General features: G+C 40.2%; 2 protein-coding genes across 3 annotated transcripts; one reads left to right on the forward strand and one right to left on the reverse strand.

The window, feature by feature from the left end:
• Positions 1-895: 895 nt before the first annotated feature.
• slc5a9 (solute carrier family 5 member 9) lies at positions 896-7358 on the reverse strand. The gene is made up of 13 exons (XM_021604024.3): positions 7171-7358; positions 6839-6910; positions 6455-6559; positions 6122-6286; positions 5929-6034; positions 5758-5838; positions 5380-5585; positions 5072-5207; positions 3253-3360; positions 2913-3063; positions 2128-2296; positions 1794-2009; positions 896-1636 (listed from the first exon to the last, which is right to left on the reverse strand). The coding sequence occupies exons 1-13, from the start codon at positions 7297-7299 to the stop codon at positions 1301-1303; spliced, it is 1980 nt and encodes a 659-aa protein (XP_021459699.2). The 5' UTR covers positions 7300-7358; the 3' UTR covers positions 896-1300.
• A 171-nt stretch (positions 7359-7529) lies between these two features.
• Positions 7530-17309, forward strand: LOC110524422 (glutamate--cysteine ligase regulatory subunit). Of its 2 annotated transcripts, XM_021604025.3 has the most exons (7): positions 7530-10548; positions 11259-11327; positions 15123-15207; positions 15392-15448; positions 15697-15899; positions 15992-16106; positions 16245-17309. In XM_021604025.3, exons 1-7 carry the CDS (start codon positions 10423-10425, stop codon positions 16424-16426), a joined length of 837 nt encoding a protein of 278 aa, XP_021459700.1. In that variant the 5' UTR covers positions 7530-10422; the 3' UTR covers positions 16427-17309. The 2 variants fall into 2 exon arrangements, with proteins under 2 accessions (XP_021459700.1, XP_090091830.1); XM_090235704.1 differs by lacking the exons at positions 7530-10548; positions 11259-11327 and adding an exon at positions 14749-14970.
• Positions 17310-20209: the final 2900 nt, after the last annotated feature.

Below are 20209 nucleotides of genomic sequence, written 5' to 3' on the forward strand. Positions count from 1 at the left end.
TTTGAAATGATCTACACTTTTACTTTTGATACTTAAATATATTATAGCAATTACATTTACTTTGATACTTAATTATATTTAAAACCAAATACTTTTAGACTTCTACTCAAGTCGTATTTTACTGGGTGACTCACTTTTACACGAGTCATTTTCTATTGAGGTATCTTAAAAATTAGGGCCAGCTTCCCTGTGGAACGCTTGCGACAACTTGTAGTTAAATTGAGGCTATTCCGAGGGCAAAAGGGGGTCTGCAAATCAAATCGTATTGGTCACGTACACATGGTTAGCAGACGTTATTGCGAGTGTAGCGAAATGCTTATGCTTCTAGATCCGACAGTGCAGCAGTATCCAACAGGTAATATCTAACAAATTCCACAACAAAACTAATACACACAATCTAGTAAAGGAATGGGATAAGAATATAGAAGAATAAAACATATGGATGAGCAGTGACAGAGCAGATAAGATGCAATAGATAGTAAAGAATAGATAGTGAATGAAACAGTATACATTATATACATATGAGATGAGTAAAGCGAGACATGTACAGTGCCTTGCGAAAGTATTCGGCCCCCTTGAACTTTGCGACCTTTTGCCACATTTCAGGCTTCAAACATAAAGATATAAAACTGTATTTTTTTGTGAAGAATCAACAACAAGTGGGACACAATCATGAAGTGGAACGACATTTATTGGATATTTCAAACTTTTTTAACAAATCAAAAACTGAAAAATTGGGCGTGCAAAATTATTCAGCCCCCTTAAGTTAATACTTTGTAGCGCCACCTTTTGCTGCGATTACAGCTGTAAGTCGCTTGGGGTATGTCTCTATCAGTTTTGCACATCGAGAGACTGACATTTTTTCCAGTAGAGTTGAAAATGCAATGGAAACCCATTTAACTTGCATTTTTTATTCAGTACATGGGGAATTTAACCGCAAAAGGTATTTTATGTCCAATACATCAACACGCACAGCCTTTTATCTGTAACAAGTCCATTTGATGGGAACGCATCTATGGTAGGAAAATGTGCATATTGTTTTTATGCGGATTTTTGAATATTCGCATGAAAATCTGTCGCCAAATGGATGGAAACCTAACTACTGACCCTGATCAAAGAGTACACATACAGATGACAGTTTTGGCAATAAAAAGTCTAAATCCCAACAACTAAAAACAACATTACCATTATTGTTTGACATTCTAATTGTAAACCAATTAGCATTTTGTGTGTGATCACTAATTCAATAAACAATATGTGATTCAACAATATCTATAATCAAAATGAGAGTTATATTAACTCAGGCAAAGTAGCCCCACATAAAGACATTGATAGAGAGTAGTATGAGGGCGTTCGCATTGCACACGTTCCGCCAGATTGGTTCTTCCTCAATGTTGGTCAGTTTTAACTCCAAGGCATTTTTCTCCTCCAGGGTTAACTTTTTCTTCTCAGGCCCAGACAGCCCACACAGCCACATTCCAGTACGCTTCCAGCATGGCCCGCCCTCCACAACAGCCTCCTCCCCAACTCTGGGGTCAGGAGTTCTGGGTGGTGTCCTGGGCTTTGTGGTCCATGGGTCATTGAAGTCAATGCGCGGCTCCTTGCTGTGTCTTGTCCACCATGTCAGGCGATGGAGCTGCAGGGGGATTGAAGAGGGGAAGAATGAATAGGTTATAACATGTAACAAAATGTGTACATGTTCTTTTCTTTTAACTGAAATTAATCTCATAAGTAACAGCATATATTTTGCAAGTCTGTTTAATGTTTATGATTATTACATGTGGCACTCTTACATGGTGCTCTGGAATGGCCGGAGTGCAGAGGCTGACAGCAGTGATGACCAGGCCAGTGAGAGCCAGGAGGATAAGAGCAAAGTACAGGTAGTGGACATCCCTGATGAAGGCTGGCCGTATGTCTATCTCTCCACAAGATGGGGTGCCATACACAAACACCAGCACCATCTGCACCAAGCCAACAGCAAGGCCCACGATCAGACCCCAGAAGGCTCCCTGTGTTAACGGTCATCCACATTGAATGCACACACAAAGGGACAGTGTTTTGTATCAAATCTCAACAATGTACTTTATGACATAAAAACAAATAATGGCATGAAACCCTTGATCTGACCTGCTCATTGACACGCCTCCAGAATATGGCCATGATGAAGACAGCAGTGATGGGAGGAGCCAGGTAGCTGGTGATGGCCTGGATGTAGTCAAACAGCTGTCCACTGTTGGCTGACTGGATGATGGGGATCCACAGAATGCTGAGCACCACCATTACTAAGATGAACACCCTGCAGGTGATGACCACAAACAGGAGGTGAGGATTATTTCAGTTTAAAGTATTGTATAATGAATCGTACATAGGTTGCTTTTGTTAGGAATCGTTGCCTTACTAAAATAGTTTTAATTTAGAAAAATCCTGATCAGTTTTCTAGTATGTAAATGTAACCGATTTGAGTATATACAGCATTGGACTTTGGACCAGAGGTCATGGGTTTGGATTATGGGGCAGGGAAACTTAAATTGCCTCCATAAAACAGACATATTAATGGGATATATACCTTAAGTCTTGCATTCTAAACAAGGCAATGTTTGCAACAGGGAATTCCCACAAAACAAATAATGCTTGCTCCATCCATTTTGTATTATTGTTTGAGAAAAAAATGATTGACACTTTAATTAAGCTGCCTAGATTTTGTATAATGTCTTCTGCAGTTTAGTTATGCGATTTTATACTAAGCTTATTATTCACAGGGGAGTTGTAGCACAAAATACAACAGTGCCTGGAGTAAACAAAAGCAGAACCTGAGGAAGTTGGGCATGTTTAGACACAACTATTGTCAAACAACTGGCTTTGACTCATGTTTAGAAGACATTGCTGTACATTTCTTTAATGGCGTTACCTACCTGCCCACTACCATGAGTTCTGGCTCGGAGGCCTGTGGCCGGACCCTCTGCCAGATGTCCATGGTGAACAGGGTGCAGCTGCTGTTGAAGATGGAGGTCAGAGAGGACATGAGGGCAGCCATCATTACTGCAATCATCAACCCCCGCATGCCTGGAGAGGATAGACACAGATATAACAGATTGAAGAGTGAAATTGGGCGAGTGAGATTTAAAATACAAACATCCTCAGAAAATGATATAGACACACACATACAGTGATGACACATTTGAACCTTTTCAAAAATAGGATCAATAGTAAGTGTGTTTTCGGTGTGTTCACGCGTGTGTGCGGATGTCTTACCAACAGGCATAAGTTCTACCACTAGTTTTGGGTAGGCAATATTGGAGCAGCCCACGGTGGCTCCACAGATTCTTTGGCACGCAATGGGGTCAACACATCCTACCTCATCTGCAGACATAAAGAGACAATATACAGTGGGGCAAAAAAGTATTTAGTCAGCCACCAATTGTGCAATTTCTCCCACTTAAAAAGATGAGAGACCTGTAATTTTCATCATAGGTACACTTCAACTATGACAGACAAGATGAGAAAAGAAAATCCAGAAAATCACATTGTAGGATTTGTAATGAATTTATTTGCAAATTATGGTGGAAAATAAGTATTTGGTCACCTACAAACAAGCAAGATTTCTCTCACAGACCTGTAACATCTTCTTTAAGAGGCTCCTCTGTCCTCCACTCGTTACCTGTATTAATGGCACCTGTTTGAACTTGTTATCAGTATAAAAGACACCTGTCCACAACCTCAAACAGTCACACTCCAAACTCCACTATGGCCAAGACCAAAGAGCTGTCAAAGGACACCAGAAACAAAATTGTAGACCTGCAATAGGTAAGCAGCTTGGTTTGAAGAAATCAACTGTGGGAGCAATTATTAGGAAATGGAGACATACAAGACCACTGATAATCTCCCTCGATCTGGGGCTCCACGCAAGATCTAACCCCGTGGGGTCAAAATGATCACAAGAACGGTGAACAAAAATCCCAGAACCACACGGGGGGACCTAGTGAATGACCTGCAGAGAGCTGGGACCAAAGTAACAAAGCCTACCATCAGTAACACACTACGCCGCCAGGGACTCAAATCCTGCAGTGCCAGACGTGTCCCCCTGCTTAAGCCAGTACATGTCCAGGCTCGTCTGAAGTTTGCTAGAGAGCATTTGGATGATCCAGAAGAAGATTGGGAGAATGTCATATGGTCAGATGAAACCAAAAAATAACTTTTTGGTAAAAACTCAACTCGTCGTGTTTGGAGGACAAAGAATGCTGAGTTGCATCCAAAGAACACCATACCTACCCTGAAGCATGGGGGTGGAAACATCATGCTTTGGGGCTGTTTTTCTGCAAAGGGACCAGGACGAATGATCCGTGTAAAGGAAAGAATGAATGGGGCCATGTATCGTGAGATTTTGAGTGAAAACCTCCTTCCATCAGCAAGGGCATTGAAGATGAAACGTGGTTGGGTCGTTCAGCATGACAATGATCCCAAACACACTGCCCGGGCAACGAAGGAGTGGCTTAGTAAGAAGCATTTCAAGGTCCTGGAGTGGCCTAGCCAGTCTCCAGATCTCAACCCCATAGAAAATCTTTGGAGGTAGTTGAAAGTCTGTGTTGCCCAGCAACAGCCCCAAAACATCACTGCTATAGAGGAGATCTGCATGGGCCAAAATATACCAGCAACAGTGTGTGAAAACCTTGTGAAGACTTACAGAAAACGTTTGACTTCTCTCATTGCCAACAAAGGGTATATAACAAAGTATTGAGATAAACTTTTGTTACTGACCAAATACTTATTTTCCACCATAATTTGCAAATAAATTCATTAAAAATCCTACAATGTGATTTTCTAGATTTTTTCTCATTTTGTCTGTCATAGTTGAAGTGTACCTATGATGAAAATTACAGGCCTCTCTCATCTTTTTAAGTGGGAGAACTTGCACAATTGGTGGCTGACTAAATACTTTTTTGCCCCACTGTAGTAATACACAGTACATTAACATACTATACAACTTCTGAACAAGGGCAATACCATTGCTGTATATCTGGCAGAGGGTTCATTGCTGTATATTGGATTTAGTATAGACAAAGTGAGAACTCACTTGGGTAAAGTGCTCTGCTGATCATTCCAGGCATCACTATAAAGAACATGGGCAGGACCTTCAGGTAAGCTCCCAGCACAGAGCCTCCTTTGGCATGGGACAGGTTCTTGGCTGAGAGAGACCTCTGCACTGTCACCTGGAGCAGGTTAGGACAAGGTCACTTACGTGAGGAAATCTCATGCCTCTCCAAAAATGTGGGATTCTTTGTAATGGTCTACTGTAACATACCTAAATAACAAGTCAAAATAACAACTTAGACTTGACTGTAATGCAAAATGCAAGTCAACTACAAACGTTCCATCTCATACCTGGTCAGCGCACCACACCCAGGTGGCTATCACCGTGAGGCCAAACAGCAGACCAGGCCAGGGCAGATCCCCCGTCACTGGGTCTCTGAGGATGTGGAAGGCATCGGACCGGGGTAGGTGACATGTAGTGTTGGGCACAGTCAATGTGGGGATGGCCTCCTTGTACTGCTCCAGCAGACCCTCATACCAACCCACTTTGTCAAACGCTAAAGATAAAGTTCAAGGGTCCGTTTGAAAATGGATACAATAAATCATCCAATCACTAATGAATAAAATAATTATATACTATGATACTAAAATAGTTTTAGACAAATTCATATTTAGAGGTATATACTGTATACTGTTGAACTTATACTATAGAAAACATAAAAACAGTACCTATGAACATGAGTACGAATGCGCCTATCACCATGATGACCGTCTGTAAAGCATCTGTATAGATAACTGCTGTCAGCCCCCCTGGAATCAATAACAGCCAATGGTAATCAATAACAAACAATGCCATGTAATGAATGAATAAATGACTGGTAGATTATGTTGAAAAGTTACCAGCTATAGTGTAGAGGGCAGTTACTAGAAGAAGCACCACTGTGGAGAGATAGAGGTCCCAGCCCAGGGACACTTGAATGAACAGAGCGCCAGAGAAGATGTCTGTCTGTCAGCAGAGGTAACAAGAATATTCAACTAGCACCCTGAATTGCAGTATGAAACATTTTAGATTTTTTTTATTTGAGCATCTTACTGATATCTTGGTGAAAATATAGAGGATGAGGGAGAGAACACTCATGTAGATTCTGATGCGCTGGCCCCCAAACCGCTTCTTCAGGTACTCTGGCATAGTTACCACACCAGCAGATATGTAAACAGGCACAAAGATCCAACCAAGAGCAATGAGGACCCAAGCTGCCTGTGAAACATGAAAGCTTATTCTAAGCTGAAATACTGTGGATAGGTCTTCATAATAAAGTGCGTCCACCTCCTGATGGAAATATTGACAAACTGTAATAACTCGATTATCCTCTCGATTGTTTATCATCTTGGTGTTTTTTCACAATGCACTTAACATATTACTTACATTCCATTCAAACCCTCCAACAGCGATGCCTCCTGCTGCTCCAGTGCCAGCTAGTCCAATGAACAAACCACTGCCAACATTACTGGACATCAGAGAGGCCCCAATCTGAGACAGCAGAACAAAATGTACTTCATTTTGTCCATTTTTATCTTTGGATATAGATAGCTATTATCAGTATCAACTATTTTCATCCAATTATTTAATGTTATAAAAGAAACAACTTTCCTAATTTAAAATAGATGATAATACTTAATAGTCTGGATCATGATTAACGTTTTATCTAGTTGACATACTAATTTCTTCACTAATGTTCAGTTCAATGCATAGAGTTTATTTGAGTTCAATGCATTGAGTTCAATACCATCATAATCTCAGGCTACTTACAGGCCACCATGTCATGGATCTTCCAGCCAAGAAGTATCCACCCACTGTCCCACGGTTTGCCCTGACAGAAGACTGTAATAAAGAGTTAATTTACATCATACATCAAACTATACTGTCTGTAGATATTAGTTACAGCAAAGCCTTCTCAATGACATTGCTTTATACTTATTATTTAGTCAATATTTCATTTATTTGAACAACAGATTTTGTGAGAGGAATAATTCTGATGAATTAATCTCCACAGTACAACTTCAGTGTTAGGTCATTGTACCAGTCTGCCCTCTTCATACAATGAAAGCATCCACCAGGTAATAGGAGTGTTTATTACTTACCCATATTCCCACAACAAGAACAAAGACAAAGTATACCACGACCACAACAATATCAAGAGCTTCCAAAGCAAACTTTTCAGGTAATTCAGGCACAGAAGTCGTTGTCGCAAGACTAGGTGTTGAAGTCATTTTGACAAAAACATAGAAAACCGTGTGAACTTTGAGGCTAGCATGAAGCAAGTCAATAATTAATCAGCTTATCAAGACAATATGGAACCCCATTCATTGGTCACATATAAACCGGAAATTCTTCAGAAATACCTATCAGATTGTAAAGGATGTTTCCTGGAAAGATTTCAGTGGTGACATTTTCCTAAAATCCATAGGATATGTATGTGTGTGCTGTATGCTCTGTTGGGCAGCTAACAAACATACTATTATGTTCCAGAACTGGTTTGACAAGAACATTATCTGGGTTAAACAATTATTGAATAATGATGGCCAACTATATGATTATCAAGACTTCATGAGAACACAATGTTACATTCACTCCTGAAGAGTATCACATTGTTGTGAGAGCTGTCCCTAAAGGTGCTATTCTTCTTTTAGGATAATATAACAATACTCCAAGTGCAACTGTTGAGGATTTTGTAGCCTCAATACAGTTAGAAGGAATTGACAGTTTAAACTATAAATGTAATAACATGTATATAAGGAAACGATGTCAATATGTTACTATTCCCTCTGCTAAAATGTACTGGAATGCAGCCCTAGGACAAGTGAACTGGAACAAAGTCTCATTGTTATCTGGTAAATATTGTATATCTAATAATGTGAAAGAAGTATCATACAAACTCATTCATAGAACCTACCCTGTGAAGACCTTTAATATACACAGATTTAAAATAGCTATTGATAACAAATGTGTATTTTGTGGCTGTGACCCAGAAACTCTTGACCATTTATTTTGGGACTGTTCTTATGTCAGACGATTTTGGAGTGAGTTAGAAGATTTTATTCCAAAAGCAACGACTATTAATGTTAATCTGAGAGAATCTGATAATGTTTATTTTGATCCAAATTATATGGAACGTGACTGTCACGCCCTGACCTTAGTTATCTTAGTTTTCTTTATTATTTGGTTAGGTCAGGGTGTGACGTTTAGTTTTGTATTGTCTAGGTTTTTTTGTATGTCTAGGGGTTTTGTATATCTAGGGTTTTTTGTATGTCTAGGTGTTTATATGTCTATGGCTGCCTGGATTGGTTCTCAATCAGAGGCAGCTGTTTATCGTTGTCTCTGATTGGGAACCATATTTAGCTAGCCATATTCCTTGGTTATTTTGTGGGTTGTTATTCTATGTTTAGTTGCCTGTTCTGCACTAGCCATATTGCTTCACGTTTTGTTGTTTAGTTCTGTTCAGTGTTCTCTCTTTAATTAAAGAGTTATGTTCGCTTACCAAGCTGCGCCTTGGTCTCCTCTTTATGACGACAGTGACGTAACTTTCATTGTTAATTTATTTATCCATACAAAGTAGTGGGCAGAGAACAAACCCCTCTTCACATTGTTTAAGATGCTTTAAATATTATTTTGAAATGAAGAGTAAATGTAAAAAGAAATATGCACCATAAAAGTGTTAGTCTCGATATGTAATACCCGTCTGTTAGGTTTATGTACTCTTGTTTGTATATTTCTGTCATTTGTATGTTGTGTTCATAATAAAAAATAAATAAACCTATGGTCACAAAATTATATATGTAGTTAAGTGAATAAAAATATATTTGTATATATATATACACACAATAATGGCAGAACAGTAAAGTTAAGTAGCTACAACAGGCTCTATCACATCTTCCAAAACTTGCTGTATTAATCCCCTTTGAAATAGTCTTTGAATTCCACCGTCCTCTGTTTAACAGCTCCCTTCTTGGAGTCCCGCCTCCAGATCCTGATTTTCCTTTCTTCCTCTGAGAGTGTACTGATGTCCACAGGCATCTGAAGGGATACAACACAAAATCATCAAAATCACTCTCACAATTTGTCTGATTAGCATTCAAACGTAGGATTCCTGAATAGTCAAAAGTGGCAAAAATGTAAACTCAGCAAAAAAAAGAAACAAACCTTTTTCAGGACCCTGTCTTTCAAAGATAATGAGTAAATATCTAAATAAATTCACAGATCTTCATTGTAAAGAGTTTAAACATTGTTTCCCATGCTTGTTCAATGAATCATAAACAATTAATGAACATACACCTGTGGAACGGTCGTTAAGTACACTGTACAAAAATATGAACTCAAAATGTAAAGTGCTCGTCCCATGAGCTGAAATAAAAGATACCAGAAATGTTCCATTCGCACAAAAAGCTTCTCTCAAATTTTGTGCACAAATTTGTTTACATCCCTGTTAGTGAGAATTTCTGCTTTGCCAAGATAATCTATCCACCTGACAGGTGCCAGACATCAAGAAGCTGATTAAACAGCATGCTCATTACACAAGGGCACCTTGTGCCGAGGACAATAAAAGGCCACTCTAAAATGTGCAGTTTTGTCACACAACACAATGCCACAGATGTCTCAAGTTTTGAGGGAGTGTGCAAATGGCATGCTGACTCTGGGAATGTCCACCAGAGCTGTTGCCAGATCATTTAATGTTAATTTCTCTACCATAAGCCACCTCCAATGTAATTTTATAGTTTTGGGCAGTACATCCAACCAGCCTCACAACCGCAGCCTCAACCGTATATGACGTCGTGTGGGCGAGCAGTTTGCTGATTCATAATTAATTTTACAGAAACAAGAAGATCCCACGTAGTTTGGCGTAATTTTTTTTTTCAACATTTTGAACGTTTACCTAAAAAAAATATTTTTCCATCAGACCTGTCACATTTTTTACCTGACATGTATGTTACTAAGCATAAAAAGGTTGGATGGAAACCTGGTTACTGGTGGTGATTTTCATGTTGAATTAAAAAGGAAATCTTCTCTCTTGAAACAAGCTGAGTCATGATTAATATACATTACAATTGTCAGTACAGTACTGAACTGTAACAACATATTGGTCAAAAGGGTGCTAAATTCCACATAAATCCGTGCCAGATTTTGCACACAACGCACAGTTACAAGGTGGGCGTGCTCATAGCGCTAGTTTCCACCAGCAAAATAAACTACCGGTACATATGCAATTCACAGAGGTACTGTTTTTGAAACGCGGTGAGTCCTGTCGCTAACTGCAGAAATAAATAACTGGATAAGTTGCTGGATAGCTTAAAAGGACGTTTCACTACTATATATTTACTGACAACCAAGGACACCACATGGACAATCACACCACCAGTGCTAAAGTGCTTCTCAACCATGCTACGACATTGAATCTGCACACGGGAAATTTAGTAAACCGTAGCCGTCTCAAGAAAAAATGTCCGTCTTCACCTAGTGAAGAGGTAAGACTGACCATTGACTTTGTCATAACTGGCTAGCTAATGTAAGACGTTTGAAAAGAGTGCATTACGGCTGGTCAGCTAACTGGCTAGATAATGTTGTTGCTAACTAGCTTGAAAAACCATGGCCTCGACTTAAATTAGCGCGTTTAGGTAGCTCAACAACCATGCGTTGTCTTTCCTATATCCATCCCCATTACGTCATTAAAAACATCAGTTTGCGTTATGTAGTCTGACGTTTATGGCTGTATTGCAAGACCTGTCAGGGTCATGATTCACCTGATAATCAGATTTAAAGATGCTTGAGGACATTTTAAATTAAGAAAGCCAGGACTTGTCTTGTGTAGATTATTGAAGGCCAGCTTTAATTCGGCATGGAGAACAATCATAAAACTATTTCCTTGAAGCTGTGCCCAACTTGACTCGAAGAATATCCATTTAGCGTTTAATGTGTTGATCTTGTATAGTAAGCCATAGCTCAGTACCAGAACTTAATGCGCACATTTTCGTACTGTCCAAGTCACTAATTACCAGCAGTGTACAAAATAATCCTATACTGTCCATGTCTGGCAATCTTTCACAGCATCATTGAGTGATCTATAGGCATAATTGAAAGCCCTACCTAGTTACGAGGTGTTGTTTATAGCAAACATGTTAACACTTCCATTCATTTACAGTCCACTCTTAATACATTTTTTTTTTTACCATTCCAGATTCAAGACTGTGTTCGAGCTACACTTAGTGAGTGGTTTGCCACGATACCACCACCAACTTCACCAACGGTTAGGCAGTTCTCTTATTTATTTATTTGTTTATTTATTGATCTTCATTTGCTATAAATGAATAGGCAAACTGTGCTTCAGCCCATCTGCATTTAACCTATTGGACTAATAATTAGCTAGATCCCAAATGTGATCTTTTAATCTTTTATCTAGTTAGCATTCTATTGATTTATAAAAAAATAAAAAACTTGCATAAACACAGTGAATATAATGTAGGCATACCTGTCAGGGTAACTTGGGGTCACCTAGGGTAACAGAAACCACTTCATGTCACCATTTACCCCCCACAACACTTTCCCTGGTTGCTACTACTTTTGTTCAACTAAGCATGTAATCTGTCACCACAATTTAAGTCACTTCTCAACAAATATATAGAGGTTATTGCATTTTACCCCAAGTTACCCTACAATTGACCCATGTTCCATTTAGTCCCACTCCCCCAATGCACTCACTGCAAACTCTGGGTTTAAAATGGTGCCGTTCACAGATATTTAGGAGTTGAGAAATAAAGTAGGAATGGAAAGCTGGGATCCCCCTCTTTTTAATAAAGGCCATTAAAACTGCTGTTTTCCCTGCGATTGCCAGAATTGTTGTGCATTGACTGCTTGTCGGAATGCATGTTTTCCTCCCTATGGCACTGAACTTGAACACACAACAAGCCGACCAGGGAAATGGATAAATCAGACAACCCATAGTATAATAGTTTATCTATTCATTAGTTGTTTTGTTTGCAGAGGAAAACTACATCTGGACTGCTCTAGCATCTTCAAAGTGCTCCTCGGCAGAAATATTGTTCATGTTAGATATTTTTTTGGCCTGGTGGCAATGATTTTACTGTGGCGCAGAGCCAGAGCTAAATGACTGCAGTGGAAAATCTGGAGAGACATCACACTCCATCCACCCACTCAATACCACATACAGTGCATTCGGGAAAGTATTCAGACCCCTTCCCCTGGACAAGGCAGTAAATCCACTGTTCCTAGGCTGTCATTGTAAATAATAATTTGTTCTTAACTGACTTGCCTAAAAAATTTTAAAAAATCCACACCCAATACTCCATAATGACAAAGTGAAAACAGGTTTTTAGACATTTTTGAAAATCTATAAAAATCAAAAAAAAAAAAGGATACCTTATTTACATAAGAATTCAGACCCTTTGCGATGTGACTCTAATTTGAGCTCCGGTGCATCCTGTTTCCATTGATCATCCTTGATGTTTCTGCAACTTGGAGTCAACCTGTGGTGAATGCAATTGATTGGACATGATTTGGAAAGGCACACACCTGTCTATATAAGGTCCCACAGTTGACAGTGCATGTCAGAGCAAATACCATGAGGTCGAAGGAATTGTTCGTGATGCCCCGAGACAGGATTGTGTCTGCACAGATCTGGAGAAGGGTACCAAAAAATGTCTGCAACATTGAAGGGCCCCAAAAACACAGTGGCCTCCATCATTCTTAAATAGAAGACGTTTGTAACCACCAAGACTCTTCCTAGAGCTGGCCAAACTGAGCAATTGGGAGAAGGGTCTTGGTCAAGGAGGTGACCAAGAACTCGATGGTCACTGACAGAGTTACAGAGTTCCTCTGTGGAGATGGGAGAACCTTCCAGAAGGACAACGATCTCTACAGCACTTTACCAATCAGGCCTTTATGGTAGAGAGGCCAGACAAAGCCACTCCTCAGTAAAAGGCACATGACAGCCGGCTTGGAATTTGCCACAAGCACCAAAAAGGCTCTGACCATGAGAAACAAGTTTCTTTGGTCTGATGAAACCAAAATGTAACTCTTTGGCCTGAATGCCAAGCGTCATGTCTGGAGGAAACCTGGCACCATCCCTACGGTGAAGCATGGTGGTGGTGGCAGTATCATGCTGTGGGGATGTTTTTCAGCAGCAGGAACTGGGAGACTAGTCAGGATCGAGGCAAAGATGAACAAAGCAAAGTACAGAGAGATCCTTGATGAAAACCTGCTCAGGACCTCCGACTGGGGTGAAGGTTAACTTTCCAACAGGAGGACAACCCTAAGCACACAGCCAAGACAACGCAGAAGTGGTTTCGGGACAAGTCTCAATGTCCTTGAGTGGCCCAGCCAGAGCCTGGACTTGAACCCGATCGAACATCTCTGGAGAGACCTGAAAATAGCTGTGCAGTGATGCTCCCCATCCAACCTGACAGCGCTTGAGAGGACCTGCAGAGAAGAATGGGAGAAACTCCCCAAATACAGGTGTGCCAAGCTTGTAGCGTCATACCCAAGGACCGAGGCTGGAGTAGCTGCTAAAGGTGCTTCAACAAAGTACTGAGTAAAAGGTCTGAATACTTATGTAAATTTGATTATCTTGTTTTTATTTAATATATTAGCAAAAATGGCATCTGTTTTTGCTTTGTCATGGGTTATTGTGTGTAGATTGAGGGGGAGAAACTATTGAATCCATTTTAGAATAAGGCTGAAACGAAAAATTGAAGGGGTCTGAACTTTGCGAATGCATTGTAGTTCGCCACGCTGATAAATACTTTTTTTTTTTAGCTGCAAAGCATCTGTTTTTAGTAATAACAAAATATATATTATTGCTATGCATACACTTTAAAGTCTAATTTATCCACTACATGAAAGTGCTTCTATTATTTCTGAAAATGTGTTTGAACTAAGGTTTTTTTGGCATTAACTATCCAGCATCAACTACCTTTTGTTCTATAGTATTTTATCCCATGATCAAAGAGCTCCTCGTGGTAAACAACTATAACCAAAGAAGCACTCCTTCTGTGTCTACCACCTAGCCTAGTTGTATTTTCCATGCATGTTTTATTACGTACATAGCTACAAAAGGGTAACATTTGACATCATCGAGCATTAATGAACAATACTTGTGTAACCATGGGTTACTTCTACGTGATGGCATTCTTCTCCTGGGAAAACAAAATAACTGTCTGACTGCAAAGAATTCCTCAGACTGATGAAAGGGAACTGTCATTTTGATCATTCATGCAAAGTTGCCTGCGAAAGGTTCTACATGTGCTTCTGCTGTGAGGTTGGCGTAGCTTTGCCCTGTGGTATTTCTGCTAATCTGCTTCAGCACGCTCAGTGAATACAGAGGGGAGAGGGGGTCTAAGCCCTAAATAAAACCTTTTTAGTTCGATGCGGTGATAGAACTATTTCACGTTCTCTTTGGAAGGGCGGGAATAGAGGGCTGTCTGACACCATTAAGTGCGCCTCGTTGGACTTTTGATGATAGTTTGGCAGCCTCTGCCGCATATTCGGCTCGGTGCAAATGAAGCACGCCTCTGTTTCATGCAGCATGCCAGAGCGAGCAGTTCTTCCACTGTCGGGAGAAATGGTAATGCATATTAATATTAATTGCATGCAAAGATTGCTTAGCTACAAACACAACAGCGGAAGCACATTCATAAATCTCTGATTCACAGGTGGAGGAATTCTGTGAGAGCTTAATGTTATGCCTTAAAACCTTTGCCCCCCCCCAACCAACGAGGAAGTCTGCTGTAGGGTTGCCAGCCCGCTCTTCATTTCCACTCAGTTCGACTCGCCATAAGTTCGGGGTCTGAACTGTGCATTACGTACACAAAGCCAAAGCTTATTGGAGCATCCCTGCAATGAAATCCCACAAGATTGTAAAACAGAAATTCTGGGTTCGTATTTGAACAAAGTGGAGGCACAATTGAAGTTTCTTCTGGTTCTTTATGTAATTTTAAGCTTCATTTTTGTAATTATTTTCCTTTTGACAAACTTTTGTTGAAGTTTGAGTACATGTTCTAATATTGATTGACACCTATTTATTTAGGACTTACCAGACACAATTGACTGCTCCATCCCTCAAGCTACAGAAGTAATCACACCCGAGGAGAGGGAGGAGCTGAAGGTTTCAGGTGAGTTTTACTCTTACTTATGTCTTTCATGACAATGGACATAGTGATGATATGAGACCGTAGTGTGGCATTGACATGAGGAATTCTGAGCTCAGAATGTGAATTGCATGACAAAAATGCTTTTCCTGGTAACTTGCTGAGGGGTTGTTTTTGTCATTAACATGACCATATTCTTGCTTTGCAGTCAAACTATTTATTTGCGAGGCAGACCTCTCTTCAATCAAAGATGCAGTAGATAAGGGTGAGTATTACATTTGTTACAAATAAGCAAAGAACCATATTGACTCAGTGACTGCCAAAAGTCATTTGGCATATGCGATAGTCTATAAACCTGACCATGCTGTCATATCAAAATTCAACAGACCAAAGTAGACGTTAGTATCAGTGAACTTCTGTCTGTTCCTGGACCACACCCAATTCATGTTTGCATAACCTCAACCAATTTTGTGCTTTAAGTTTCATGCTCATAAGAGGGACTGTTTCTGACAGCTTGCCAGGCCCTGGCTGTTTCCCAGCTGGACTCAGTGATCATTGCGCCCCCTGCTCTGCCTGAGGAAGTGAGCCAGACCCTGGACAACCTGCAGCCTGCCTGGAGTGAACTGGAGGGTCTGGTGCAAAGCCACAAGATCGCTACCATCGGCACCTCCGACCTGGACAAGGAGCTCCTGGAGCAGCTCTACAACTGGGCCCAGGTGAGTGGTGATGTTGATGAGACCCTCAGATTTTTCTAGGATTGCTTTGGTGTATTTTGGGTTTTGAATTGTTTTATTTTCTCCTGGTCTAGGTGAAACCCAGTAGTAACCAGGTGAATCTGGCCTCCTGCTGTGTGATGCCCCCTGACCTGACTGCTTTTGCAAAGGAGTTTGACATTCAGCTACTGACTCATAATGACCCAAAAGGTGAATATTCCGCTCTTGCATTTGAATTTGTGATATTTTCACTATATAATCAGATTCATGTTTTACATGAGTAGGGTACAGACAGGATGTGTGTATGCTCTGAGGGTTAGTGAATTAACACATTGTCTCTTCCTGTAGAACTGATTACTGCTGCCAGCTTCCAGGAGGCAGTGCAGGAGAGCACTCAGGACCTGAAGGTGGCAGACTGGAGGTTGGAGTGGGTTTTGCGTTACTCCATCATAGTCAAAAGCAGGGGGATCATCAAAGCAAAAGGCTACCTTGTTCACGCAAAGAGAAGCAGCCTGCAGCATGTCCTCTGAAAACCAGTTGTTCAGATGTTATTCATGACCACTGCATTCATAGTAATGAAACCACTTACCCTTCTGCATTGCAGTAGAAGCTGTGTTTTAAAGACTGATGGGTAGCTAAACTTTTATCCAACATGGTTTCAAAGCGGATTTTTCTCCTTTTCTCCCCGCATCTACTTTATTTTGCTGTGTCAAGGATTATGGGGTATTATGAAAAAAGATGCATTGGTACCACAGAATTTGTATTTTAGTACAATGACAGAATTATTCAAAAGCAGTTTAAATGGGAAACACAGCCTCTAACCCACTATGGAAATGTCCTATGATATTTTTACATTGTAAATTTGGATCTGTTGTTATAGCTTGAGTCATATGTAAAGTCCTAGTGCTCTCTGATGTGTATGAGCAGCTTCTACTGTATAATACTTGCACCCTCTATTGGCAATGGGGGGGATTAAGGCATAATTCCAATTGACATTTATGGTTAGTTCAGAAACTATTTTTGATTGTGTACACATTTTATTTTAAACAAATCTAGTGATACTTTATGGATGTTAGTATTGTCATGTCAAACATTTTAATATATGTTTAAAGCCCTGTACTTACTGAGAATATACTAGGACAGTGGTTCCCAAACTGTGGGGTGTGCCTCCTAGGGTTTAAATTAGTAGGCTCAACACCTTTTATTGTGTACATAATAGCACTGAAAAATTCCAGATTGGCATGGAAAATGAATTACAAGCTCTGAAGTGTCTGGCCTGATAATGCCTTATCATGGCTTTTCTTCCAGACATTGTCCAAAAAGTTTGATTTCTCTCTTGTACTGTAACTAAAATGTTGCTATTTTCTGTATATCATGTCCTTGAATTGTGTTTATTAAACGATGAAAGACTAAGTGTTTTATTTTAAAATGAATGCGTTAACTTTAAGTGTCTCTGGATCAGTGTCTGCTAAATTACCGAAATGTGTTCAGTGTTAAGGTATAGTGCTAAGCCAGTTTTTCTCTTATGAGTCAGTCAGTCACGTAATTAGCAATGTCCGCTATCTGAACTTGTCGTAATCATCGCCGACTACCGACCGGGCACGGAAACATTTACTTTCTCTCTGCAATCGAGAGGGAGGAGGGGGGGGGGGGCTAAAGTGTTTTCCCAACCAGGTGGGGTGGCCACTCAACCAAATCTCACTTAGGGCCCCCAAAGGCTAGGGCCAGCCATGATTCAGTTACCTAACCAAGGCCACCCATCTGATGATTAACAGAGCTGCAAGAGCGCAGGCTCCTGTGGTTTGCAGTTGCAGTAAAATAAAAAAAAATATATAGTACCAGTCAGAAGTTTGGCGACAACTACTTGAGGGTTTTTCATTATTTTTACTATTTTCTACATGGTAGAATAATAGTGAAGACATCAAAACTATGAAAAACACATGGAATCATGTAGGCTCCCGAATGGCGCTGTGGTCACTATAGTACCTGGTTTGAATCCAGGCTGTATCACATCTGGCTGTAATTGGGAGTCCCATAGGGTGGTGCACAATTGGCCCAGTGTCATCTGGATTTGCCTGGAGTAGGCCATCATTGTAAATAAGAATTTGTTCTTAACTGACTTACCTAGTTAAATAATGGGTACACTTTTTTTTATAATAAATGTAACCAAAAAAGTGTTAAACAAATCAAACATATTTGAGATTCTTCAAAGTAGCCACCCTTTGCCTTGATGACAGCTTTGCACATGCTTAGCATTCTCTCAACCAGCTTCATGTGGTCAGGTGGTCACCTGGAATGGATTTCAATTAACAGGTGTGCCTTAAGTTCATTTGTGGAATTTAGCCCTATTTGGTAAAAGTCCAAGTCCATATGTCAAGAACAGCTCAAATAAGCAAAGAGAAACGATAGTCCATCATTACTTTAAGACATCATTCAATGCAGAACATTTCAAGAACTTTAAAAGGTTCTTCAAGTGCAGTCGCAAAAACCATTAATGATGAAACGGGTTCTCATGAGAACCGCCGCAGGAAAGGAAGACCCAGAGTTACCTCTGCTGCAGAGGATAAGTTCATTAGAACTGCACCTCAGATTGCAGCCCAAATAAATGCTTCACAAAGTTCAAATAACAGACAGACTCAACATCAACTGTTCAGAGGAGACTGCGTGAATCAGGCCTTCATGGTTGAATTGCTGAAAAGAAACCACTACTAAAGGACACCAATAATAAGAAGATACTTGCTTGGGCCAAGAAATCCATGAGTAATGGACATTAGACCAGTGGAAATTAGTTTTTTGTCTGATGAGTCCAAATTTGAGATTTTTGGTTCCAACCACCGTGTCTTTGTGAGACGCAGAGTAGGTGAACAGATGATCTCTGCATGTGTGATTCCCACGCGAAGCTTGGAGGAGGAGGTGTGATAGTGTTTTGCTGGTGACACTGTCTGTGATTTTATTTAGAATTCAATGCACACGTAACCAGCATGGCTACAACAGCATCCTGCAGCAATACGCCACCCATGGCTGTGTAAGGGCTATTTGACCAAGAAGGAGAGCGGCGGACTGTTCAAATCAAATCACATTTTATTGGTCACATACACATGGTTAGCAGATGTTATTGCGAGTGCAGTGAAATTATTGTGCTTCTAGTTCCGACAGTGCAGCAATATCTAACATGTAATCTAACAATTCCACACAACTACCTAATACAAACAAATCTAAGTACAGGAATGGAATAAGAGTATAAACATAAATATATGGATGAGCAATGACAGAGCGGCATAGGCAAGATGCAATAAATGGTATAAAATACAGTATATGCATATGAGATGGGTAACGCAAGATATGTAAACATTATTAAAGTGGCATTATTAAAGTGACTAGTGATCAATTTATTAAAGTGGCCAATGATTTCAAGTCTGTATGAGATGGGTGAACATGATTACTCCAGAATCACTATTCATTTATTTCAGATCATATAAAAACAAGTATCTTTGACACATCCGCAAGGAATGAATGATAAACTTGACTATTCTCACTTTAGTACTTTCATCAACAAAACAATCGGTTTACGCTCTTCAGCATGCCACGCGATTCGACTGGTCGTGTCTTGGCATTCTCTCAATCAGCTTCATGAGTTAGTCCCCAGGAATACATTTCAATTAACAGATAGATGTGCCTTGTTAAAGTACATTTGTGGAATTTCTTTCCTTAACTTCTTTGGGACTGGGGGGCAGTATTGAGTAGCTTGGATGAATAAGGTGCCCAGAGTATATATTTTAAACATTTGCATGTAGTCTATTTAGGTCTTTAATGTCCTCGTTTTAAAATAACAATCCTGTCCTGCCTGCTACTCAGGCCCAGTATCTAATATATGCATATTCAAATCAAATCAATGTATTTATATAGCCCTTCGTACATCAGCGGATATCTCAAAGTGCTGTACAGAAACCCAGCCTAAAACCCCAAACAGCAAGTAATGCAGGTTTTGAAGCACGGTGGCTAGGAAAAACTCCCTAGAAAGGCCAAAACCTAGGAAGAAACCTAGAGAGGAACCAGGCTATGTGGGGTGGCCAGTCCTCTTCTGGCTGTGCCGGGTGGAGATTATAACAGAACATGGCCAAGATGTTCAAATGTTCATAAATGACCAGCATGGTCAAATAATAGGTCTGGGACAGCAAGGAGTCATCATGCCAGGTAGTCCTGAGGCATGGTCCTAGGGCTCAGGTCCTCTGAGAGAGAAAAAGAAAGAAAGAATTAGAGAGAGCATAAAGACAGGAGAAGTACTCCAGATATAACAAACTGACCCTAGCCCC

Source organism: Oncorhynchus mykiss, chromosome 5 (genome assembly GCF_057628025.1).
Source record: "Oncorhynchus mykiss isolate SJ-2025 chromosome 5, ASM5762802v1, whole genome shotgun sequence".
In the NCBI taxonomy this organism is placed as follows: domain Eukaryota; kingdom Metazoa; phylum Chordata; class Actinopteri; order Salmoniformes; family Salmonidae; genus Oncorhynchus; species Oncorhynchus mykiss.

Bases quoted from the DNA above. Each gene is read 5' to 3' on its own strand.
- slc5a9 (XM_021604024.3), bottom strand. From the start codon at position 7,299: ATGACTTCAACACCTAGTCTTGCGACAACGACTTCTGTGCCTGAATTA. The intron at 3,361-5,071 runs GTGAGTTCTCAC...TTATGTCTGCAG, and splicing joins CAGCAGAGCACTTTACCCAA to ATGAGGTAGGATGTGTTGAC. The intron at 2,010-2,127 runs GTCAGATCAAGG...CCGTTAACACAG, and splicing joins GGAGGCGTGTCAATGAGCAG to GGAGCCTTCTGGGGTCTGAT.
- LOC110524422 (XM_021604025.3), top strand. From the start codon at position 10,423: ATGGACAATCACACCACCAGTGCTAAAGTGCTTCTCAACCATGCTACG. The intron at 11,328-15,122 runs GTTAGGCAGTTC...CTATTTATTTAG, and splicing joins CACCACCAACTTCACCAACG to GACTTACCAGACACAATTGA. The intron at 15,449-15,696 runs GTGAGTATTACA...TGTTTCTGACAG, and splicing joins CAAAGATGCAGTAGATAAGG to CTTGCCAGGCCCTGGCTGTT.